Consider the following 27,325-nt stretch of genomic DNA (forward strand, 5'->3'; position numbering starts at 1 on the left):
TGTATTTGCATTCACACATTTTTCATCTCATCCATGATCAGCTGTCAACATGGGTTTTAGGCCCCATACACCCTTTATTTGGCTTCTGCTGGTGCTTTGTTTTAATAAAATCTTGACTTTAAAAAAAAAAACCTCAGAGATAAAATAACAGTAGAGAACAAAGATGAAACAGAGTAGGATGAAGCCAACAATTCAGTGTAGTCAGTACGGTTGTCAACTGTCTAATCACACAAACCCAAACACTCTTGCCCCGCCCCCTGCCCGGCCCCGCCCCTTCTCCAAGGCCTCGGCCTGCTCACTCCATCCCCCTCCCTCCCTCGCTCACTCTCCCCCACCCTCAATCACTTTCACCAGGCTGGGGCAGAGGTTTGGGGTGCGGGAATGGGTGTGGACTCTGGGCTGGGGGGGTGCGCCAAAGGGTTCGGAGTGTGGAAGGGGGCTACGGGCTGAGCCTGGGGCAGGGAGTTGGGGTGCAAGCTCTGAGAGGGAGTTTGGGTACTGGAGAGGGCTCACGGCTGGGGCAGGGGATTGGGGTGCAGGAGGGGGCTCTGGGCTGGAGCCAAGGGGTTTGGAGTGTGGGAGGAGGCTCAGGGCTGGGGCACGGGTGCGAGGTCTGGGAGGGAGTTAGGGTCCAGGAGGGGGTTCTGGCCTGGGGCAGGGAGTTCGGGGTGAGGGCTCCGACCAGGCAGCACTTACCTCGGGTTGCTCCCAGTCGGTGATGCAGTAGGGCTAAGGCAGGCTCCCTGCCTGTCCTGGCTCCACGCTGCTCCCAGAAGTGGCTGGCATGTCGGGCCCCTAGGCAGAGGCATGGCCAGGTGGTTCTGCATGGTGCGCACTGCCAGCATCTGGAATTGCGGCCAATGGGCACTGGGGGCAGGGGCAGCTTGTGGCACCTCCTGCCTCTCCTTTAGGGGCCACAGGAATGTGACTGCTGCTTCCAGGAGTGGTATGGGGCCAGGACAGGCAGGGAGCCTGCCTTAGCCCCACTGCATCGCTGGACTTCCAGTGCCTAAACTCTCCCGGTTTGGCTTGAGTAGCCTCTGGGAGATAGGGCCTGATTCTGAGAAACTCCCAGGTCCTTAGAAACACACACGTATAATTTAAAAGACTTTCTCATCAAGCTGGGGACCTGAGTCTGCTCTCATGGTACGCTGGTGTAAACCATGAATAATTTCACTGACATTACTGGAGTTCAGAAGTGTCAAACTGGTCAGAGAGCTGAAATACCTTCTCCTCATATACTTAATGTGCAAGATCTTTTGCACAGATCTTGTCACATGTCTGTGCACGTTACCTTGGCTCTGTCACTATACAAACAATAACAACAGGAAGAAATATGAATGGGGTTTTCAAAACCAATCAGAACTGGCTCACACTGAAATTAAAGATAAAATTTCCATTGACTTCAGTGGCAGCAGAATTAGCCCAATGCTGAGTGCTTTAGAAATCTGACCTTATATGTTTTCTGTATTCAATATATACACAGTATTCCTCTAGCAATGTTTCTCTGATGCATTTGGTAGAATTGTGGGGGGGGAAAATTACAAATTACAATTTTTAAAAAAAAATTTCCAGTTTTTGAAACTGATCTGATTTCACACTTACAAAAGGTGGCATTTTGCGTTTTTTCTACTTGAAAATAGGTCTGTCTAAAATGGGAAGACGTGAAAGTAATGGGCGTTTGCTATTTCTTTCAGATAAAATTCAACTCATTTTGGGACACACACCGAAAGGTGCTGAGCGCCTGCAGCTCACATTGAAGTCAGTGGGCCAGACACTCAACTGGTGTAAATTGTGTAGCATCATTATCTACAATGGAACTATAGCAGTTTAAACCAGCTGATGATCTGGTTTAGTAAGAGATGATGGTGCTGAGAGCCTTTCATGATGGAAATTTTAATTTCACAAAAACGTAACAAAAGACAAAATTTCTTAGACACAAAATCAAGCAAAACGATGAACATTTTGGAGCACAAATTTGCAAAAAAATTTCTCATCGTTTTCACACAGCTCTAACAGGTTCACCACCTGATTTATGTGAGTAATGCTATTGCCTTCTTCGGTGGTGAGGAACTTTAAAAAAACCAACAAACCAAAAAATGCTATGTTCAAGTAACATTAATCCCTTAATTGAATCTACAGTAGCAGATAGACAAAGATTAGACTAAAGCTCCATCTGTAAACTACCCAAGTATATGTATTGTTCAGCTATCACAAAGGTCAAAGAACTGTGGTTGATTTGATTTCCCCTGTGCTACAATACCTGAATTGGGCATTAATTTAAAAATGCCATTTAAACTTCCCTTCTAACCCAAAAAATTCTGACTGTTTTTCTTTTGTGCCCTTTTCTCCTCTATTTCTGAAGTGAAAGAATTGGAAAGCAATGAAGTCAGTGATTCTCTACTGCCTCACAATTTGCGTCATCAATTGCAGGTGTGAAAAGTGATGTAAAATGTTAACAAATTGGAATGGTAGCATTTTACTTTCACTTTCCACTATCTTTGCACTCACCTAAGTGATGAGATAGGATAAAATGCATAAGAAAATCAGGCTCATTATAACTTAAATCAGCCCTGTTTGTCACTTGAGTGCTTCAGAGTTATTTATGTGTATCTTGGAGAGTTAAGGATAATCGAGGTAAGATCCCCTGAGCATCTGCCAAGCAGTCTGTTTACAAAGACTAACGCTGGACATGACTGGTAGGCAGGGTTATAGTCTAATCCATGCTATGATTGCATCCAGTCTCAGATGACAGAACCATAGAAAGCAATTTGAAACACTGTCCTCCCTTCTGCAGCTATTTACAAGAATCCCTTTCCTTTCCTCCCCAATCAGCTGTTTTCTGGCAACTGCTAAGATCTTCTTCTCCCATTGCACTGAAGGCATCCTGAGAGATTCATGGAATTTAGTGCCTGTCATTTGAAAGCTACTGGTCTGAATTTAAGAAGGGGCACGTTCTGCACAATATCAAACCCACATAAACACTGTGAATTAGAAAGTTCCACTCAAATGTTACTGGGCTTGCATCCTGCTTGGGAGAGACTGAGAAAAGAAGCAAATTAGACAAGACTCCCCCCACCCCACCACCCAGTGAAATGAGAGGGGAAGAAATAGGGAAGTAATGCCAAAATAGGTCACAAATGCAGGGAAACTGGAAAAATAAGAACAGAGTGGGTAAGAAAGAAAAAATAAATATTGTAGATTTTTGTTGCCAGACAAGCTTCTGAGTGGGTTTGTGGTTTTTTTGAGCTGTTTATATTTTTGTTTTGTGTTTTTAATTAAATCATCATTTAATAAAAGTACTGGTATAAATTACAGGGGGAAAATCACTCCATATGAATGTAACCCCCCCAAAAAACAAACAAACAAACAAACGACATTATCTTTCCATAAGAAAACCTAAAATCCTAACCGCTCATCTTGATGACTGACCAAAAACAAGCCCATAGGTTACTCTTCCACAGCTATCACGGTTGGTCATGCTGCCCCTGAAATGTGCACCTCTGTTCCCTTCCAAACAAAACAGACAGCCCAAGGGGAGTGATGTTTTGATATGCTTGTAAACTAAACCAAATCAAAGCTGATAGGTCTAATGTAAGGAATATGCTGTCTTCTCATTTCTCCTTTAATGTTATGATTTAATTCCTTTCTCTAAACCTCTTTGCATTGTGCCTTTAAGTGGGATCATTAATATTTTCCTACTGTAACAATTTTTGAGGGACCAGTGCAAAGAAAATGGAAGCAATTCTGTGTAAGCCTTTTAGTGATAGGAACAGAGAAGTTTCACCACCTAAGTGGTTCAGTAGCAGTAGCAAAAGGCCTACCGAAGTTTGAAGGATATGGTTTCAGCTTAGTGGCTCATAGCAAGCGTGTGAATACATTCCTAGGGCACATATTTCTGTTGCTGTGACACCTGAAACTCTTGGGGGATTAGATGTCCCAAGCATCCCCTAAAAATCATTAAACCATTACAAAAAATGAATGTCATCTTCAATATTGTCTTTTTAGATTTTTTTTTAAACCTGAATTAAAAAATAGCGAACATGCCCTTCCTCCTCTTTAAGTAAACAATGTACTGTATATACTTAGAAATGAGATACTGTTAACTTTGTTAAACCAATTATACCTTTTGTTATTTCATTATATGGAACTGTACACCATTATACTAAACAGATGGGCTCACATGTCCAAATTAGACAATTTCCTTTATCCTTTTCATAACCAAGTTCAACATCTGCCTCTCAAATAATTCCTAGGGCAGAGGAATGCAAATACGCCTTTGTCTCTTTAACAGGCCAATGTCATAAGGTTTTGTAACATAAAGCAATGTGCTGTGTTATCCTGTGTTGTGCTTATACAGAAGCATTTGTGTTTTCCCAATTGCCAAGGCACTGCACTGTGGTTCTCATTTCAGATTGGTATTAGAAATACTTTCAGTCCAAATTGCTTGCCATATTTTTAATGTTGATATATTGTAACACTCTTTTGCAAGATTCAATACATAACCATGCTACGTACAGGGACAATATTAAGGTAGGATTTGCTCATCACAAAACCAGTGAAGGAAGAAAGTGTTGCATAGATAATATTATTAGTATTTATATCAGGATTGACAAACTAATGTCAATACATTTAAAGGCAGACTATTAATCAAGATTAATTCCATCTCCCAAAGCGGTGCTCCCCTTACTGTCTACAACTGATGTACACAAACTTGAAAAGTGAATGGCACATATCCTGTATCTTACCTCAGAATTGCTTGGAAGTTCTGATTCTGTGTTTGAAATAGTTTCACACAGAGGTCCATTGCTATCTTCCCCTAAAGAGCGCAGGGAAAAAAAAAATCACATCAAAATATATATTTCCCATTTAAAACCTTTTTATATTTGAAAGCGTAAATGAAGCAAAAATTCAATGCATCAAGCTAGAAATACTAATTTTACATTAAAAAAAATCAAAAGCCAAAGCTGGGAAATAGTTGTGCTTCTCAACAACAACCAGAAACTTCCCTCACAAATGATTCCTGTAGCCTCCGAGACAAAATACTCCAAGTGTTGTGCTCAAGTTCCACTACCCCATTGTACCCTTGCAGTCACAGAAATAAATTTAACTCTGATAAATGAACATCAGAAATCTCAGAAGATAAAATCCATTCTTGCATGGAACGTCTGATAGGATCATAACTATAAAGGTCACATATTGGGAACCCTGCTGCCTGAGTTCTGAAAATTCAATTTTCCCTGAGGATGTTGGCTAGAAATTGAAATTGGCCTGTCATTGTTGGGGAATCAGTGGAGTACAGCTCTGAAACTTCACAAGAGGTCTTTGTGAATCACACATGCCTGTGTAATGGAGATATGGCGGCAGACTCAGGACAAAAAGAAAAGGAGCACTTGTGGCACCTTAGAGACTAACCAATTTATTTGAGCATGAGCTTTCGTGAGCTACAGCTCACTTCATCGGATGCACCGATGAGCTGTAGCTCACGAAAGCTCATGCTCAAATAAATTGGTTAGTCTCTAAGGTGCCACAAGTACTCCTTTTCTTTTTGCGAATACAGACTAACACGGCTGTTACTCTGAGACTCAGGACAGGTAACTACAGCTCAGATTACCAAACTCTTTGTCATTTAAAGAAAAAGTAAAAGGGACTTCATGGTGTTACTTTGACAGCAGCACTGATCGCTAGCATTACCTACCACATGTATACTCAGGCCACAATACTATTGCTTGGTGTTGATATCACTGTCATCTATTGCACCCACCTGTGCTTGAACTGTAATACCAGAATGACTGACTGCCTCTCCTTGCTAGATGCTCTGCAAGGGCAGAGTTAATAAATTCACCATGGATCTAGGGTTTATATTGGCCCTAACTCTAATGAGGAGGCCGTGGATTCTGTCCCTATTTGAGTTTTTTTCTTTTATTAATGTTTAAAAGTTTAAACGTCAACTTTTTTATTATATTCAGGTTTCATTCTAAAAAAAATAATAAAATACATTTTATAGAATTTCCTTGTATTAAGAAAAAAAATTAAATATAGGAAAATTGTGTGTGTTCCACATTCTGCTACTATGAAACGGTATAGTCATATAGCGAAACAAGTATTCACTATAGGGTTGAAGTGTCAATTCAGCATTTCACTTTTACAAAGAGGCATTTATGCACAAGTTTAACAAGACAGTTTGTTTTTGGCTGTCCATGGAAAAATATGCCTTTAAAAGAAATAAGAGAATTATTTGATCCACACATTGGGGCATTTATAGAGAGGGAAGATCATCATCATTTCCCTCCATTGCCAAGAACATAGATGTGCACAGGGTCTGATTTTCAGAGGTGCTGAGCACTTGTAGCTCCCATTCATTTGAATTTAGCTGTGGGGGCTTAGCACATCTAAAATCAAGCCTATGCAGTTTACCAGAAGCGCTTGAAGAAACACCACAAACATATATTTCACTGAGTTGCTTGACAAGACAGAATGACAATTCACATCAAGTGCTGCATTATCAGCCTTTTTCCTTTCCACAAATTGTTCCAAATCTCAGTGTTGGTTTATTTGTATATTTTTTTCCTCACTAGTATAAACTAAGTAACAAATCTATTACACTTCTAGTGCCTGCAAATGTATCCATATCTGATGCCAAAATCTCATCTGGCACTCATCGGTTTTCTCCAAAAGTTATGATAAGCAATTCAGGGTAAAAATAAATTCTTTACTTTATCTTTAAGAGCAAACTTAATGTTCTTAAAGTAATATGTGTCCATTTAAGCTTGTTTCTAAAACACATTCTTTATATTTTCACCATCTAAGGTGAGGAGATACTAAACAACGGACACATTAATTTACTGTCACATCCAGAAGCTTCCCCATAAAACATTATCTGAGACTTGCTCTACACGTAAGATTTAGCTCAATATAGCTATGTCAGGCAAGGGTGTGAAAAATCCATATGCCAACCTATGCCCAGTGTAGATGCAGCTATATCAATGGAAGAATGCTTCCACTGACCGAGTCACTGTCATTCAGGGAGGTGGTGTTCCCACAGTGTTGGTGCAAGCTCTGTCTATACGATGCAGTTATGCCAGCATAGTTAAATTTGTAGTTAGATATTTGCACAATTTGCACATACAAATTTTGTTTGTGTACCCATATTTGGAGAGCTGCACATGTACGTTTTTTGATGCAAATTTACAGACCAGTGTTAAAGCATCCTTGAAAATTCGGCTCAGGAGTAATAGGATTATTTTCTTCCTTTCATATCCCACTATCCCTTAGGTACCACTTTGAGGACCAGACAAAACTGTGCTCTTCTCAAAATAGAGATTCATAATCCCCATGGTGAATATTTGTTTCAAAACAATAACACTAGATTTTCAGAAGTACAGACAAGGAAAAAGGCTTCAGCGCTGACCTTTTAATTCAGTATATCTTCAGCCCAGCACAAATACTCAACACAACAGAAAACAGACCAGCATTTAACACGAGAGGCATGTCAAAAAAAGAAATTTGACTGCTTGATAGTTGTTGATAACAAGTAATTAGTATTCTTATACCTGTCCCATTTATTTGGGAAACAAAGCTGTTCACGTCACAAAATACCTAAAGAGAAAGTTGGAACTTTAGACAGTGACAGTCTGGGATGAAAGCCTTACAATTTTTAATCATGTTGTATTATCATGAATGTAGAGTTGGAGAGTTTAACGCTAAATTCAAGGGAAACTATAACTCAGAGTTTAATGTAGCTGATTACATATGCTGGGAGTGAAAAGAGCTCTATCTGTTTTTGGCAGCATTTGTATTTAAACAAAAGTGTCTTTCTTTAATAGTATTAATAAGGACAATCTCTATTTCCAATCAAGAATTTACACTAGAATGTATGAGGTACATGTTATAAATTTAAAATGGTTCCATCAATCTCACTGAGCTATGATCTGGTTTTATGAAATATCTATGACACAACTGATCTAAATTCCAAATGTGAACAAAGAGAGAAACTGAAAGAAGACACACACAAAAGAGAACAAGGCATATTGCTGGTTAGTACAATACCTGCTGACCTTGATGGCTTGAACTTGGTGAGAACTGCGATATTATCTTTAAGGGAAAAAACATTACAATAAGAACCAAAAGCCTGAAAGTCACATCATGATACAGTTAGTACAGACCTCTCCTGTTGCAGCAGACAAAGCTGCCATAACCAGAACAAGCCATTAGAGATAAAGGGTTAACAGCTGAGCAAACAGCATGGTTTTTATAAGACTACCTCCTAAAAGAAAAATCTCTAGTGCACATTTTTGTCCTTCACCCTCTTAGACAAGTATCTTATTCAGCAGCCTAAAACAGCATGACAGCCACAACGGCAAGAAAAGGACAGTCACATCTACAGTAAACATTACTTCCCCTTGCCAAAGATGACTAAAAAGAATGCATTTTCCCACACATACAGAGTACAACAACAGCAGAGGCCCTGTTTTGCTGTTCAACATTCGATTGTCTAATAAAGGTAAACAGAGATCTAAAATGACTGCAGATTCAAAGGAGTATGCAATGAACACATCTATTGGAAAATAAATAGACTGATTCACCTTAGAATGAAGAATTCAAGCAAATAAATTGCTGTCAGCCTCTGCAATGGCTCAAGCAGTTAGGAAATAATCACAGGATAAACTACATCTATCGAAGTACACTCTAGAAAGATAAGGACACTTCTCTACATTTAAATATTAGTAAATGTTATTGCCGTTCCATAGTCAGCAACATGGGGTTTCTGAAAGAAATGACTTCCCACTGCAATTTTTCAAAAGCACCTGAGCGATTTAGGAACCTACATCCCATTGTAAGTCAACGAGACTTATGAAAACGGGACGTAGACACTTGAAAATTTTACCCCTTAATCACTATACCTCCTCCCGCCCTCCCATGGCCAAAGCTGTCACTTTGGTTATACAAGCAGTCATTGCTTGCAGAAGGTAATAGTAGAAATGTATTGCCAACCAAATCCCAGGGCGTATTTCATTATCTGTATGTATGCACACCCATAGAATTACAGGTACTTTCCATTTCAATTTACAGATGAGTAAACTGTGTAGAGAGGTAAATGACTGCCCTACGCCTACTAAGAAAGAGATACTCAAAACCAGGATTAAGATGCAAGAGCTCCTGATTCCCAGTCCTGTGCTCAGACCTCATCAACCTCTAGCAGAAATAACATATGGAAATAATAATATAGGTAAGCCTTGGGACTACCGTCAAGGTAGGCTGCCTTTTATACCTGTTAACTTTAACAGTTAGTTAACTGTCCCTTCGAATTAGCAAAAAACTGCTGGATAAAACGTTAGTCTAGCTGCCATATTGCTTTGTGACAGTTTTAGGTTTGGGGAAAAACACAGAAGTACGTGCACACAATATCTGTCACCCCAGATGCTATCCACTGGACGATCTACTGCAATATCTTGTCTCTGGTCATAATCAGTGTGACAGGTTCGGTCACAGAGACCCCCTTGAGACTGACACCTGACGTGCTGAGATTAACTCTGAGCCCGTTTTCACTGCCAGCTTGGGACTCCGGAACCCTGTCTTGTTGAGCCAAACATACAAGCCTCATGCAACACAGACCCAGGTCTGGTCCATGCCCCCAAAGACTTTAACCAAAAACTGCTCAGCATGTCACCTATCTCCAGCACCCAGACACCCAGTTCCCAATGGGATCCAAGCCCCAAATAAATCCATTTTACTCTGGATAAAGCTTATTCAGGGTAAACTCATAAATTGTCTGCCCTCTATAACACTGATAGAGAGATATGCACAGCTGTTTGGTCCCCCAGGTATTAATCACTTACTCTGGGTTTACTAATAAGCAAAAGTGATTTTATTAAGTATAAAAAGTAGGATTTAAGTGGTTTCAAGTAATAACAGACAGAACAAAGTAAGTTACCAAGCAAAATAAAACAACACACGCAAGTCTCAGCCTAATACATTAAGAAACTGATTACAGATAAAATCTCACCCTCAGAGATGTTCCAATAAGCTTCTTTCACAAACTAGACTCCTTCCTAGTCTGGGCCTAATCCTTTCCCCTGGTACAGTCCTTGTTAGTTCCAGCTCAGGTGGTAACTTGGGGATTTCTCATGACCAGCAGCCTCCTTTGTTCTGTTCCACCACCTTTTATATCTTTGGCAGAAGACGGGAATCCTTTGTCTCTCTCTGGGTTCCCACCCTTCCTTCTAAATGGAAAAGCACCAGGTTTAAGATGGATTCCAGGATCATGTGACATGTTCACATGTCCTGTGAGACTTCATTACTCACTGGCTGGAAGGAAGGCTTACAAGTAAACAGAGCCATTTACAACCAATTGTCCTAGTCAATGGGAGCCATCAAGCTTCCAAACCACCATTAATGGCCCACACTTTGCATAATTACAATAGGACTTCAGCGTTATACTTCATATTTCTAGCTTCAGATACAAAAATCATACATACATACAAATAGGATGAACACACTCAGTAGATTATAAGCTTTGTAATGATACCTTACAAGAGACCTTTTGTATAAAGCATATTCCAGTTACAATATATTCACACTCTTAAGCATATTTCCATAAAACACATGGAATGCAACGTCACAATCAGTACTTGATGTTTCAGAGGAAAGGGAAACATAATGTACCTAAGATGAAATAATTGCTTTGTACAACACTCCCTAGCCATCATCGTGCTCAACTAGTGAGACAGAATGTTATCCTAGAAGGTCTCTAAGGTAACAGCCTTACCAAATCCTACTCATTGTTCTAGTATCATGGCCTGTTCTGACACAGAAAGTAAATTAAAATTCACATCATGATAACTTACTGAGTCAATGAATTATTTATCAATAGTTTGTCTTCTGTGCACGAAGGAGCACAGTGGAATCTGTGTCAAACTTACGAGTGAGTCATGGTTTGACTCATTTCTATCTTTGACTCAGGCGTCTGATTCAGTATTGTCACTCAAAAAGAGAGGCATGCCCAACAAACATTGCTCAGGTTTAAGGTCCCAGAAAAACATTAACATAAATGTTTATAGGAAACCCAGGTGCACAGAGATCATTCAACAAATGTTAACTCCACAATTCTGAGTATTGAGAGAGAACAAAAAAACATTACTGGCTAATACAAAGATATAATGAAATGGCCACAAATCAAAAGAACACTGACAAACAGTCAGAGCCCCAATATGGACCTTCCTTTCAAGAGGGTCAATCAAATGTAGCATCCTTTTATTATAAATATCTTTAAAAATACTATAGGGATAGACTGTGACTTTGAGTATTTGCCTGCAAAAGAACACCCTGGGCCCCCTTTCATAGGCTACCTGGACTTTGGGGCCAGGTGCATAGCAGGTAGGTCACCCCGGACCTCTAGAGCAGGTGGGCTGGGAGAGGTGGATCTCTGACTCCATTCAGCATGCTGACCAGCACACTTAAGTTAAGGTGGGGAGTGTTGCAACTTGCTGCTTGCATAAGCAATAAATTACTATCTGAATCTCTGCAAGGGAGAAGCAAAGAGTGAATTGTGCCTCTGAAGCATGTCTCTGAGACACAATGCCTCCTTGGATTACTCCTAACTGGTGATTTACACACATTCAGAGCTGTGCCTAAATACACAATCTATTTCTTAGTAGATTTAAAAAACATTGTTTGAGTTCTTAGTGATGTCAACATGATTTATTATGTTTGTCTTGCTGCACATAGAGCCAAGCTTACCTTGGTACAGCTTCACTGAAATCAAGAGTTATGGATGAATTTAGCCCTTTAATTTAAACACGTGTCCCCAAACTCAATTTCACATGCACACACAGAAACTGAGGTACTGGATCTACTCTCCTTAAGTAAATTTTTTATAAATCATACTGTTCAGCCCTAAAAGCTACTGCACATCCCCCGTATCAGCAATCATTATATTCTTGAAAAGCTGGCCCAATTTTCAAACGAATACATACACAAAACACAGACAGAGCCAGTAGCACAGCCTCCCTTCAAGATATGATTAAGAAGCTAGCACATCTGAACTGACACTTATAAAAAATCTCAAAAAGAAAAGGAGTACTTGTGGCACCTTAGAGACTAACCAATTTATTTGAGCATGAGCTTTCGTGAGCTACAGCTAAAGAAAAGGAGTACTTGTGGCACCTTAGAGACTAACCAATTTATTTGAGCATGAGCTTTCGTGAGCTACAGCTCACTTCGGATGAAGTGAGCTGTAGCTCACGAAAGCTCATGCTCAAATAAATTGGTTAGTCTCTAAGGTGCCACAAGTACTCCTTTTCTTTTTGCGAATACAGACTAACACGGCTGTTCCTCTGAAACTTATAAAAAATCTATAATTAATAAATAATAATTTATTGCTAATCAGGTTTTCTCCCTCTTTCTAGGGATTGCAGAGATGTCCAGTTAACACAGCAATTAAAAATAATATAGCCTCATATAAAGGGCCCTTGTACCAAAAGAACTAAATTGCTACCATATAATACACTAATATTGTACGTAAATAAGCTACAAGAAAATGTTATGTTTCTAAATCAGCAGAAATATAAACAAAGTGTAAGGAAGGAACAGAAATCACCTCTTATGTTCCTCATGTGAATTCATGATAACATAAAAAGAAAAGGAGTACTTGTGGCACCTTAGAGACTAACCAATTTATTTGAGCATGAGCTTTCGTGAGCTACAGCTCACTTCATCGGATGCATACCGATGAAGTGAGCTGTAGCTCACGAAAGCTCATGCTCAAATAAATTGGTTAGTCTCTAAGGTACCACAAGTACTCCTTTTCTTTTTGCGAATACAGACTAACACGGCTGTTACTCTGAAACCTGTCATGATAACATAGTTGCTGCAAAACCTCTCTTAGCTAGAGATACCTGTTTTCCTGAGCAGCTAGGAATAAGATGCTGCTACAGACATTTACATTGGTACCGCTATTTTGTAATGCAATATTAGTACTGTACTGCGTGTCCCACCTCTAAAAACCAAGCCCAAATTAACCTTAAATATACTCGCTCTCTACAGTGAATGCAGGGGTAAATTCTGCTCTCACATCAATGTAAATCCAAAGTAACTCCATTAGCAGCCGCAGCAGGAGGCATCCCAGATGACTCGGGAAGAGGCCTTGAGGGCAAACATGCTGGAGTAGGAGCTGTGCCTCCCTTTTAAAGGGCGTAGCCAGTGTTATCCGCTGCACTGACACTTTCATTTACAAAAAGTGCTTTATTTTTAAACTTTGCGACAAACAAGCCTCCTGAATTGTTCCCAAGAACAAAGTGTTACTCACATAGAAGAAACAAAACTTACAAGAATGATAGTGTAACAAGGCATCAACATACCGGAGAGAGACAAAGGCATTATTCCCAGTGCTAACAAAATCTCATTTGTCATCTTAGAAAGAATGCCAAGGGCAGCTCCAACATGTTAAATTGATGCAATCCAGAACAATATGTCAGAAAGAAAAAGTCTATCATTGTGCAATGTCTTTGATCTCCTACACAGCACAGGTCAAATCTTAAAATCCTTACTCAGTTTTTAGTCGATCTTTATTCAGGAAAAATTCCCATTGCAATAAATGGGAATTTTAGCACAGACCTTGGATTTGACCCTTTGTGTCTCTCTTTCAAAGGATTATAAAGCTTCCCTTTGGTATAAAAGCCATCAGCTTTGGAAAAGGTCTGTTTTTTGCCAAAACCCACAAACAAGGGTCTAGTGGCACATTACTTAAATGGTATTTTAATGTGGTGGTGCTGGCAACTCTTTTCAACATCAACCCGTATTTGAATAGCTAGCAGTGCTGGGAGTTCTTTCCCATGTGAGCTATAATAAAATATCATTCCGTACATATTATATGTCACAGGTATCATCAGCTGATCATATTGCAAAATGATACACATCTACATTGATCAATGACAGTTCCAAAAAGGAATATTCTTAATTGTGGTATTGGATATAGGGAGAACTATGGTATTTTTAAACTGCTAGACATTTAGGGGATATTTTAAATAAAAGGGAAACAAGATGCTGAAGAAGCCTCCCAAGGGTGGAGTGGCAAAATACCAAACTTTGGAATTCCTGAAAACCGATCTAATTGTGCATTTCAGCTGTAACAAGAACTATGCACTTGTTTTCACTGTAGTGTACTGTTTACATCTTCTATACCCTCAGGGCCAGATGTTTCCATTACTATGTGGCTGCACAAGAAGATGAAAATGCTCTGGATACCTGCTTAACTTGCACACCTAGAGACGTGCCAAGTACCACCCCAGTCTTTATATTTAAGAGAAGAGGTTCTGCATGAGCATGCAGCCATGATATACTGCATACTCCAAAGTCCACTGAAATCACTGGAGTTATATTGGTGTAAAATTGAAGTAACACAGTGGTTAATTTTATTATTATTTATTATTTGTATTAAATTGGTATAAAGTGGTCTCAACCTGGTGGGGGACCCTATGCACTAGCTACTGTACAGACAGAGTAAGTAACAGTCACTGCCCCAAAGAGCTGACAGTCTTGAAGACTGTAACAGCTGAGTGTAATGAATAAGCAGAGTGAATGGGATAACAACAATAATAAAATGGTTTACACAGACTAGGTGTGTGTACAATTTGTAGGTGTAATAAGATGATCAGAAGCAGTAAAGGCAAAACCAGGCCCTAGATTTACTGTTAACTAGACAAGTTTTTTGAATTTCATTCCATTTCAACATTAGAATTCAACTGGCCAGTTTCACATTATATTTGTGATTTTCCTCACTTTTTGGTTCTCAGGCTCAAGTTTGGTTATCTATTCCATTTCTTTTACCTGACCTCTACAGAAATATGAGTAAAATACAAGACCTATGGAAGTCATTGAGAGTTTTGTCACTGACTTCAGTGGGCTAGGATTTCACCTTCTATACTTATAATCAAAGCAGCCATAACAAAAACAGAACACCAGAAAATTGTTTTTGTTGTTTTGTTTTGTTTGTTTGGGATTTTTTTAAAAGCAGTGTCTTTAAAACCTTCCGATTTCTATTTGGTTTTGTGAACTCCCAATTTGGAAAGCTCACGTTTTGTGCCCAAGATACTATAACAAAGATGGGATAACTTTTTGGGAACTGGCACTAGATCCCAGATCATCACAGAAAGAAATGTTTCCCATCAATCAATAAGATGATTTGGGCAATGGACCATGGTCCTCAGTGCTTACAGTATCTGATATAAGCATTAGTCTTTAAAACAAAGTGAAGTGAGCACAGACATCCAACTTGACAATGGCCTTGAAAATGGATATTTACTATACACATGTCTATTACAGTTTTTACTTGTCAGCATGATACATTTACAGAACACTACAAATTTGCCAACTCCAGGGTCTCCAATATCCTAACTCATAGTTAAGAAAACCTCTTTGAATAGCAAACCACAGGGCACTCTATAGTTTGAGGACAGACTGTAGAAAAATTAAAGGCCTGAATATGATATATTTAGATGTGCTGCCTGCATATATGTGCCCCACCTACAGTTTTCATGGCTTGATGGTGTTCTGCTCTCTTGCCAAGTATTTGATAATACTGAAGTTTCACAGTTATCCCTATAACCTTGCTGAGAAGGCCACGTCATCTCCTGAGATTCCGTTATAAAACTGCACCACACCTAAAGAGATTCTTGCTTCTTAACAGAACGTGCTTGGAAGCTTTTAATCAGTCACGGATACCCAAGAGGGTATACAAAAAGGTTCTGACCATAATCAAGAACTCCATGCAGAATAATCAGTTCTTAAAATACCAGTTCTGGTAAATTAATGAAGTTTTGATATTACACGGTTATGTTCATGAGTAACCCATACGTTCCTTTAAAATGTCTGTTTTCAAACTGAAGCCTGAAATGATCACCATTTACACTAACACGATAATACGTGACCCTGTTCTGGCTGAGGAAAATACTATAATTAGTTCCTTACCCTACATTTATTCTTCATCTATAGATCTGTATGTTACTGTTGCATTACAAATGTAAAAACAAACATTCCAAGGGTTGCACAATAAGGTCCAGATTACAACTGGGTAAAAGGGCACCAGCAGACCGTTCCTCCTTGCTTACTTACTAGGGCCAGCAACAATCAGTGGGAAGTACAAGCACTCCACTAGTATAGCACTGACAGGGGTATATGGATCCCCACAGGAGGAGGGATAGGATGAAACCAGACACAGAATCTACAACCAGAATCAAGCCCTAATATAACTCAGTATGAAAATGAACTCAATGGCCCAAATTTTGCTCTCAGTGACAATCAGGATCCAGACACTCCAAGGCGAGAACAGAAGGTTTAAACTCCAAAAACAAGCAGTTAAACCAACTGATTGCAAACTGTGTTATTCTACTATAAAAGTATATCAAGTAAGATTTTTTATGAACGTTTGTAATGTTCTGAACTTAATAGTCATTATGAGATATGTATATATGTTATGTTTATGAATGTATGTATGCATCAGTGGTTCTCAAGCCGCAGCCCAATCAGCACACAGCTGCAGCCCATGTGACGTCCTCAGGGCCATACAGGTTGCATATATAGTGTGTGGATGTGGTCCACATAACACAGAGAGAGCTGCATATGTGGCCCACAATGATAAAGAGGTTAAGAACCATTAGTATGTATCATACATAGATTATAATTGTAACTGTGGTGCAGCTTCATCATCACCTCACAATAGGGCAGTGTTTCCCAAACTTGGGACACCTCCTGTTCAGGGAAAGCCCCTGGCAGGCCGGGCCAGGCCAGTTTGATTACCTGCCGCATCTGCAGGTTTGGCCGATCGCGGCTCCCACTGGCCGCGCTTCACTGTGCCCAGCCAACGGGGGCTGCAGGAAGTGGCGCGGGCCGAGGGACGTACTGTTACTGTTGCATTACAAATGTAAAAACAAACATTCCAAGGGTTGCACAATAAGGACCAGATTACAACTGGGTAAAAGGGCACCAGCAGACCGTTCCTCCAATAAAAAACCAGGAGTCACCTGATGAAATTAATACAAACAAAAGGAAGTGCTTTTTCACACAACACAACACAAACCTGTTGAACTCATTGCCCAGGGATGTTGTAATGACCAAAATATAACTGGGCTCAAAAAAGAACTAGATAAGTTCATGGAGGATAGGTCCATCAATGGCTGTTAGCCAAGATGGCCAGCAATGCAACCCTGTGCTCAGGGTGACTGCCAGGAGCAGAAGGCAGAGTTGGATCACTCCATAATTACCCTGTTTTCTGCACTCTCCCTGAAGTTCTGGTACAAGCCATTGTCAGAGACAGATACCAGACAAGATGGACCATTGTCTGACCCCAGTATGGTAGCTCTTGTGTTCTTTACCAGATGAAACTGACTCAAAGCACCTAGCTATTGTACAGCTCAAGAAAAAGCAACAAGAAAGCATCAAAGCACATGGGAAGAGCTTGAAACTGAAAAGAAAACCCCAGTCTTTGAAAACTAAGCAAGGAGGGAGTTTTCCCCTTTGAATATTTACAGTGACTGAAGAGGAAAAAAACTGCAAACTATTTTAAAATGGAAGGAGTTTGAACTGAAAATTATCTAGAAACCAAAGAAAAGCCTCTGGGAGTGAAACTGTCTGTTGAATACTGAATCCCCCTATAGCTAGGGGGTTTTGCTGGGAAACTTTTTAAAAGCAATAGGTAACTTATATTAGAAAAAGGATTTTATCTAATATGGAAGTGTAAAGTCATTATGTTTATTCTCTGTGTAACTTGTGTATGCTTGTTTTCTTATTATTTCATCTTTGAGTGTGTTTTTTTCTATTAAATAAATGTTTGTTTATTTAGACCACAAGCAGGTCTCTGGTGTGAAAACTGTGTGTACTGTGTATGCCCAAGTGAACAGATAACTGGTGGATTGGTTTCTTACCTTCGGCGTGACAAACCACACGGGAACGGTCCAAGTGTTTGGTAATTAAGAACTTGGTGAGGATGGATCTGGAAACACACAGGACTGGAAGGGCTGTTGGTGTCACCCTGCAAAGAGTAACTAGGCTGATGAAAGCCAGGGTGAAACCTTATGCTTATGGGCTGGCTACTTGTGGCAGGGATCTGAACCATAGCCACATGGTACAAAGACACCCTGAAGCTACAGAGTAGGTGGTGACAGAGCTCCTGACCAGTTTGGGCGATCCCCAAAACATCACAGTCATCCCAATGTAAATCTAGAATAACTCCATTGAAGTCACTGAAGTTAGACTGGATTACACCAATGTACAAGAGAGCAGAATTTGTTCCTAAATGGGCAGGCTCAGGCACCACCCAGGGCACTTCATCTTGGGAGTGAGAGGAGGTGTTTCTGCTACCCGCTCTTGAGAAACACACACACCTTCAGGGTTACCTCCCAAAACTTATACAGAAGCCAGCCCCTCCATCTTAGGTATTTTGCAGCATCTCTGACCATGATATCTAAATACCCACATTACAAGCAGCAGCACCACAACTGGCACTAACCTAAATCCTTTGCTAGCAGTTTCGGCAGAGAACCACAACTGAGACAGGGATACAGTAACTGGAGTAGGTTCTCACCCCTCCAGGTCATTCAGTGCCAGAGCTATGCAAGGAAGCTCAAGCTGTGACTGCTCACATTAAGCCTGTTCTGTGGATTCTGACAATCACTGGATTTAAAAAATTTATTTGAGCATCCGTTGAAGTGAGCTGTAGCTCACAAAAGCTTATGCTCAAATAAATTGGTTAGTCTCTAAGGTGCCACAAGTCCTCCTTTTCTTTTTGCGGATACAGACTAACACGGCTGCTACTCTGAAACTAGATTTAAATTTACTTCAAAGTAAAATTTAAAAAAATCAAGAGTGAATGGAAGGGTTAAAATTGCCCTACCAACCCTGAGAATGGGATGTACAAACCTGTCACAATGGTTGCTGAGCCCAGCAAAGAGGCTGTAGGTTGAATGGAGGGCTCTCTGACGAAGAGTCCCAGAGAGGCAGCAGTGCTTCTATATCCTTGGAAATTTCTCCAAATCTGGGATTTTTTTAACAGCATGTGCCCTACGGTTTCCCAATTTGCCCTGCAATTTCCCAAGGTGAAACATCTTACCCCCAAATTCCCAGATTTGGGGAAATTTCCCAGGATATAGAAGCACTAGCTAGTGCCAAAAATTTCCCAAACTGGTAAAAAATTCCCAGAGTCTGGGAATATTTTGCCAGATTTGGGAAATTTTTAGCACTAGGTTGGGAAACGTTGGCATCATGATATAGAAGCACTGAGAGGCAGAAGGATTTTTGTTTCTGTTAAAAACAGTTTTGGATTTTCAGTTTGGACAGCTGACCTAGGAACGGTAGACTAAAGACTATGACCTAGCCAGACCTATTGAGCTGCTGAATGAGTTTCCAGATATAGAAAAAGAAAAGGAGTACTTGTGGCACCTTAGAGACTAACCAATTTATTTGAGCATGAGCTTTCGTGAGCTACAGCTCACTTCATCAGATGTTTACCGTGGAAACTGCAGCAGACTTTATATACACACAGAGAATATGAAACAATACCTCCTCCCACCCCACTGTCCTGCTGGTAATAGCTTATCTAAAGTGATCAACAGGTGGGCCATTTCCAGCACAAATCCAGGTTTTCTCACCCTCCACCCCCCACACAAATTCACTCTCCTGCTGGTGCTAGCCCATCCAAAGTGACAACTCTTTACATAATCAAGTCGGGCTATTTCCTGCATAGATCAAGGTTTTCTCACATCCCCCCCACCCCCATACACACACAAACTCACTCTCCTGCTGGTAATAGCTCATCTAAACTGACCACTCTCCAAGTTTAAATCCAAGTTAAACCAGAACATCTGGGGGGGGGGGAGGGGTAGGAAAAAACAAGAAGAAACAGGCTACCTTGCATAATGACTTAGCCACTCCCAGTCTCTATTTAAGCCTAAATTAATAGTATCCAATTTGCAAATGAATTCCAATTCAGCAGTTTCTCGCTGGAGTCTGGATTTGAAGTTTTTTTGTTTTAAGATAGCGACCTTCATGTCTGTGATTGCGTGACCAGAGAGATTGAAGTGTTCTCCGACTGGTTTATGAATGTTATAATTCTTGACATCTGATTTGTGTCCATTTATTCTTTTACGTAGAGACTGTCCAGTTTGACCAATGTACATGGCAGAGGGGCATTGCTGGCACATGATGGCATATATCACATTGGTGGATGTGCAGGTGAACGAGCCTCTGATAGTGTGGCTGATGTTATTAGGCCCTGTGATGGTGTCCCCTGAATAGATATGTGGGCACAATTGGCAACGGGCTTTGTTGCAAGGATAAGTTCCTGGGTTAGTGGTTCTGTTGTGTGGTATGTGGTTGTTGGTGAGTATTTGCTTCAGGTTGCGGGGCTGTCTGTAGGCAAGGACTGGCCTGTCTCCCAAGACTTGTGAGAGTGCTGGGTCATCCTTTAGGATAGGTTGTAGATCCTTAATAATGCGTTGGAGGGGTTTTAGTTGGGGGCTGAAGGTGACCGCTAGTGGCGTTCTGTTATTTTCTTTGTTAGGCCTGTCCTGTAGTAGGTAACTTCTGGGAACTCTTCTGGCTCTATCAATCTGTTTCTTTACTTCTGCAGGTGGGTATTGTAGTTGTAAGAAAGCTTGACAGAGATCTTGTAGGTGTTTGTCTCTGTCTGAGGGGTTGGAGCAAATGCGGTTGTATCGCAGAGCTTGGCTGTAGACGATGGATCGTGTGGTGTGGTCAGGGTGAAAGCTGGAGGCATGCAGGTAGGAATAGCGGTCAGTAGGTTTCCGGTATAGGGTGGTGTTTATGTGGCCATTGTTTATTAGCACTGTAGTGTCCAGGAAGTGGATCTCTTGTGTGGACTGGACCAGGCTGAGGTTGGTGGTGGGATGGAAATTGTTGAAATCGTGGTGGAATTCCTCAAGGGCTTCTTTTCCATGGGTCCAGATGATGAAGATGTCATCAATATAGCGCGAGTAGGGGCTTTAGGGGACGAGAGCTGAGGAAGCGTTGTTCTAAATCAGCCATAAAAATGTTGGCATACTGTGGGGCCATGCGGGTACCCATAGCAGTGCCGCTGATCTGAAGGTATACATTGTCCCCAAATGTGAAATAGTTATGGGTAAGGACAAAGTCACAAAGTTCAGCCACCAGGTTAGCCGTGACATTATCGGGGATAGTGTTCTTGACGGCTTGTAGTCCATCTTTGTGTGGAATGTTGGTGTAGAGGGCTTCTACATCCATAGTAGCCAGGATGGTGTTATCAGGAAGATCACCGATGGATTGAAGTTTCCTCAGGAAGTCAGTGGTGTCTCGAAGGTAGCTGGGAGTGCTGGTAGCGTAGGGCCTGAGGAGGGAGTCTACATAGCCAGACAATCCTGCTGTCAGGGTGCCAATGCCTGAGATGATGGGGCGCCCAGGATTTCCAGGTTTATGGATCTTGGGTAGTAGATAGAATATCCCAGGTCGGGGTTCCAGGGGTGTGTCTGTGCGGATTTGATCTTGTGCTTTTTCAGGAAGTTTCTTGAGCAAATGCTGTAGTTGCTTTTGGTAACTCTCAGTGGGATCATAGGGTAATGGCTTGTAGAAACTCGTGTTGGAGAGCTGCCGAGCAGCCTCTTGTTCATATTCCGACCTATTCATGATGACAACAGCACCTCCTTTGTCAGCCTTTTTGATTATGATGTCAGAGTTGTTTCTGAGGCTGTGGATGGCATTGCGTTCCGCATGGCTGAGGTTATGGGGCAAGTGATGCTGCTTTTCCACAATTTCAGCCCGTGCACGTCGGCGGAAGCACTCTATGTAGAAGTCCAGTCTGCTGTTTCGACCTTCAGGAGGAGTCCATCTAGAATCCCTCTTTCTGTAGTGTTGGCAGGGAGACCTCTGTGGATTAGTATGTTGTTCAGAGGTATTTTGGAAATATTCCTTGAGACGGAGACGTCGAAAATAGGATTCTAGGTCACCACAGAACTGTATCATGTTCGTGGGGGTGGAGGGGCAGAAGGAGAGGCCCCGAGATAGAACAGCTGCTTCTGCTGGGCTGAGAGCATAGTTGGATAGGTTAACAATATTGCTAGGTGGGGTGAGGGAACCATTGCTGTGGCCCCTTGTAGCATGTAGTAGTTTAGAAAGTTTAGTGTCTTTTTTCTTTTGTAGAGAAGCAAAGTGTGCGTTCAACTATCCAACTATGCTCTCAGCCCAGCAGAAGCAGCTGTTCTATCTCGGGGCCTCTCCTTCTGCCCCTCCACCCCCACGAACATGATACAGTTCTGTGGTGACCTAGAATCCTATTTTCGACGTCTCCGTCTCAAGGAATATTTCCAAAATACCTCTGAACAACATACTAATCCACAGAGGTCTCCCTGCCAACACTACAGAAAGAGGGATTCTAGATGGACTCCTCCTGAAGGTCGAAACAGCAGACTGGACTTCTACATAGAGTGCTTCCGCCGACGTGCATGGGCTGAAATTGTGGAAAAGCAGCATCACTTGCCCCATAACCTCAGCCATGCGGAACGCAATGCCATCCACAGCCTCAGAAACAACTCTGACATCATAATCAAAAAGGCTGACAAAGGAGGTGCTGTTGTCATCATGAATAGGTCGGAATATGAACAAGAGGCTGCTCGGCAGCTCTCCAACACGAGTTTCTACAAGCCATTACCCTATGATCCCACTGAGAGTTACCAAAAGCAACTACAGCATTTGCTCAAGAAACTTCCTGAAAAAGCACAAGATCAAATCCGCACAGACACACCCCTGGAACCCCGACCTGGGATATTCTATCTACTACCCAAGATCCATAAACCTGGAAATCCTGGGCGCCCCATCATCTCAGGCATTGGCACCCTGACAGCAGGATTGTCTGGCTATGTAGACTCCCTCCTCAGGCCCTACGCTACCAGCACTCCCAGCTACCTTCGAGACACCACTGACTTCCTGAGGAAACTTCAATCCATCGGTGATCTTCCTGATAACACCATCCTGGCTACTATGGATGTAGAAGCCCTCTACACCAACATTCCACACAAAGATGGACTACAAGCCGTCAAGAACACTATCCCCGATAATGTCACGGCTAACCTGGTGGCTGAACTTTGTGACTTTGTCCTTACCCATAACTATTTCACATTTGGGGACAATGTATACCTTCAGATCAGCGGCACTGCTATGGGTACCCGCATGGCCCCACAGTATGCCAACATTTTTATGGCTGATTTAGAACAACGCTTCCTCAGCTCTCGTCCCCTAAAGCCCCTACTCGCGCTATATTGATGACATCTTCATCATCTGGACCCATGGAAAAGAAGCCCTTGAGGAATTCCACCACGATTTCAACAATTTCCATCCCACCACCAACCTCAGCCTGGTCCAGTCCACACAAGAGATCCACTTCCTGGACACTACAGTGCTAATAAACAATGGCCACATAAACACCACCCTATACCGGAAACCTACTGACCGCTATTCCTACCTGCATGCCTCCAGCTTTCACCCTGACCACACCACACGATCCATCGTCTACAGCCAAGCTCTGCGATACAACCGCATTTGCTCCAACCCCTCAGACAGAGACAAACACCTACAAGATCTCTGTCAAGCTTTCTTACAACTACAATACCCACCTGCAGAAGTAAAGAAACAGATTGATAGAGCCAGAAGAGTTCCCAGAAGTTACCTACTACAGGACAGGCCTAACAAAGAAAATAACAGAACGCCACTAGCGGTCACCTTCAGCCCCCAACTAAAACCCCTCCAACGCATTATTAAGGATCTACAACCTATCCTAAAGGATGACCCAGCACTCTCACAAGTCTTGGGAGACAGGCCAGTCCTTGCCTACAGACAGCCCCGCAACCTGAAGCAAATACTCACCAACAACCACATACCACACAACAGAACCACTAACCCAGGAACTTATCCTTGCAACAAAGCCCGTTGCCAATTGTGCCCACATATCTATTCAGGGGACACCATCACAGGGCCTAATAACATCAGCCACACTATCAGAGGCTCGTTCACCTGCACATCCACCAATGTGATATATGCCATCATGTGCCAGCAATGCCCCTCTGCCATGTACATTGGTCAAACTGGACAGTCTCTACGTAAAAGAATAAATGGACACAAATCAGATGTCAAGAATTATAACATTCATAAACCAGTCGGAGAACACTTCAATCTCTCTGGTCACGCAATCACAGACATGAAGGTCGCTATCTTAAAACAAAAAAACTTCAAATCCAGACTCCAGCGAGAAACTGCTGAATTGGAATTCATTTGCAAATTGGATACTATTAATTTAGGCTTAAATAGAGACTGGGAGTGGCTAAGTCATTATGCAAGGTAGCCTGTTTCTTCTTGTTTTTTCCTACCCCTCCCCCCCCCCCAGATGTTCTGGTTTAACTTGGATTTAAACTTGGAGAGTGGTCAGTTTAGATGAGCTATTACCAGCAGGAGAGTGAGTTTGTGTGTGTATGGGGGTGGGGGGGATGTGAGAAAACCTTGATCTATGCAGGAAATAGCCCGACTTGATTATGTAAAGAGTTGTCACTTTGGATGGGCTAGCACCAGCAGGAGAGTGAATTTGTGTGGGGGGTGGAGGGTGAGAAAACCTGGATTTGTGCTGGAAATGGCCCACCTGTTGATCACTTTAGATAAGCTATTACCAGCAGGACAGTGGGGTGGGAGGAGGTATTGTTTCATATTCTCTGTGTGTATATAAAGTCTGCTGCAGTTTCCACGGTAAACATCTGATGAAGTGAGCTGTAGCTCACGAAAGCTCATGCTCAAATAAATTGGTTAGTCTCTAAGGTGCCACAAGTACTCCTTTTCTTTTTGCGAATACAGACTAACAGGGCTGTTCCTCTGAAACCTGTCAGATATAGGAAGTGCCACAGCACTGGAGTGACTTCAGCTAGGAAGTGCTCGCCCAGTGAGGAGCTGCTATGCCTAGCCATGAGAGGGCTGCCTAGTGGCAAGCAGACTTGATTAAGGTCAGTCTATCATTTATTAAACCTTGGTGATATGAGAGAGTTAATTTGGACAAGCCTCAAAGCTGTTTGGAAACAAGTATTGACAACTACAGTGTATTATGGTCAAAACTGTCAGTACACCATTGCCTTAATATAAACTATATAATAACATTAAGTTTAATATTTAACTTTGTTCAAATGCATGTGTATGTCAATAAGACACCTTTCAATTAAATACACTAAAACTAGTATTTTAAACATCTATTTTAAAGATTTTAGGATATTAATGACTGCTGATACTGTAAAGTGCCAAAAATTAAGAGCGCTACTGTAGTATGTTGAATTCATCTAATAGCATTCAAGTCCTGATTGACACTAAAACATTACCCATTGCTGATATAAAGGCAACAATGTGTGTGGCTGAACTGGTGCTGAACACAGTTTAACTGCAACTGTAGATCAAGACTTACCTTGTTCACCTCTGGTTCAGAAAACTAGGGTTAAAATCTGTCCCCATAACTTTCTGAAATACTACTAAACGTGGTTTGTTCTGGTCTACAGCTACTGTTAAATTGTGTTCGGCAGCAGTTTGTCTGCATCCATGCTAACATTCACTATCAGCAATGGGTAATTTTCCTGGTGTAGAACTGGCAAACAAAATAGTTCTTTTCTATGACCAATGTTTAACTAGCTGTAGACTTTTACAAATCTATCACACATGGTTGCATATCACTGGGAGTATAGTACACCTAGTCCTTAACCAGTATTTTAAAAACTAAGTTTCCATCCATCTTAGATATTATCCCTCACTCACATTGTTGACCTTTTTGCATATTACTGCTTTACAGTGAAACAAAAAAATTGACATTCCAAAGGTGAGATCTTGTTATAATTGCAACAAATATCCAAACAATACAAGATTATTTTTTTCTTCCTTCCCTACATGTATACACAGGTACAACTGAGAATATCTAATTAGCTTTATCTAGGGCATTAGTGTGCGATGCAATGAAGCCTACGCGGCAATCACATCACTCCTTTAATTCAGTCTCCTGATAATAAAACAGTTAGTACCAATGTTCATTGAATTGCTATTTATCTCAAACAACATAAATCTGTAGAGAAAGCTGTTGTGTGTCAGAGATAATGTTACTGTTACATACCTTTATTTAACAATGATCAGAACCACTTGCAACTCCTTAGAAGGCTCATTACTTTTGTGAATATTTTTTATTAAAGTATCTTGGGTTGTTAACTAAATATTTGACATTTTAGTATAATTTTTAAAAGCATTTTTGGTAGTTATCATTCCTTAGGATAATATCCAATCAACTGAATAAGAGTACATTGCAAGCTGCCTCATCTAGACACGTGACACTGGCTTTCCATTTTGTGTAGCAGCTGTTCAATATTGCAGCAAGAAGTGCAAACTTTATACAGTAAGAACAGCCAAGAATGTCTGATGGATGAAATACGCTCATTTAGAAAAGCTTATCTCAGTGCTTAATCTTTTCTCCGGGGCAACAGCAACAAACCTCTCATGCTCCAGTCCAACATCCTGTAGTTAAGGAGTGTTGACTAAAGCCAACTAGTCTGCATTTACAGTGCTTTTCAGACTTTACTTCTAAAGTATTTAAATTTTTTAGTAGTATGAAAAGATTTGCTCAGAGGAATGTAGAGACAACTGCACCCTAGTAAGTCAGAAAGGATTTTTTCCCCCTTTAGCTACATGATATTTTCTTGGCACCTCTGCAGCTGTGGATGGCTCAAATTGAAATGAAAATGCCATGATTCTGCTGTGTGAGGGGAGCTAAATAGCAGAAGCCACAGAAGGGAATTCAACACTCCTCTGCAACTCTTTGTGGGTGAAATTCACTGCTATTCAAAAAGCCCTGGCCAATGTGTCACTTCTAAACTGAGGAGTCAAGGGGCCATAAGTGGTGGAATGGCTTTGTGCTGGGCCAATCAACAGCACTGCATTTGGGGAAGACTGTGAATTAACCAGTGAACTGTGTGTGGAAACTGTGTGGATGTGATAGCCACAAATGCCAAAACTGATGGCTCACATTACATAATGAAGTACTTTACTATGAAGATTATGTTGCTAATGCAGATGTGTACTGTACTGGTATTCTGCCCCAGAGCATGCTGTTGTTTGCTAAGCCAGATAAAAATTGAAAAGTGCTGGGGACACGATGCATTTTTCTTTAGATTAACAGGATTTATAGAATAGAATAATAAGTGATACAATATGGATGTGGCATACTATGATTTACATGTATTGGTAAACAAATTGCTTAACAATTTTGGCTTCTAAACTCAAAGTGCATTTTGATTTAACT

The 27,325-nt window shown here is 41.1% G+C and overlaps 1 protein-coding gene across 4 annotated transcripts in view; it reads right to left on the bottom strand.

Annotated features, from left to right (window-relative positions):
• The window catches only part of ANO5 (anoctamin 5), a 105,442-nt gene that overhangs the window by 68,216 nt on the left and 9,901 nt on the right, over positions 1-27,325 (bottom strand). For 2 of the 4 annotated variants that reach the window (XM_075129470.1, XM_075129468.1), the window contains exons 2-3: positions 8,050-8,094; positions 4,749-4,819 (exon numbers count right to left, since the gene is read on the bottom strand). In XM_075129470.1, the coding sequence (XP_074985571.1) occupies positions 4,749-4,819; positions 8,050-8,094 (116 nt within the window). The remainder of the gene's footprint in view (positions 1-4,748; positions 4,820-8,049; positions 8,095-27,325) is intronic. The other 2 variants (XM_075129469.1, XM_075129467.1) reach the window with 1 other exon arrangement.

This window comes from Caretta caretta, chromosome 6 (assembly GCF_965140235.1).
Source record: "Caretta caretta isolate rCarCar2 chromosome 6, rCarCar1.hap1, whole genome shotgun sequence".
NCBI classification, from domain to species: Eukaryota; Metazoa; Chordata; order Testudines; family Cheloniidae; genus Caretta; species Caretta caretta.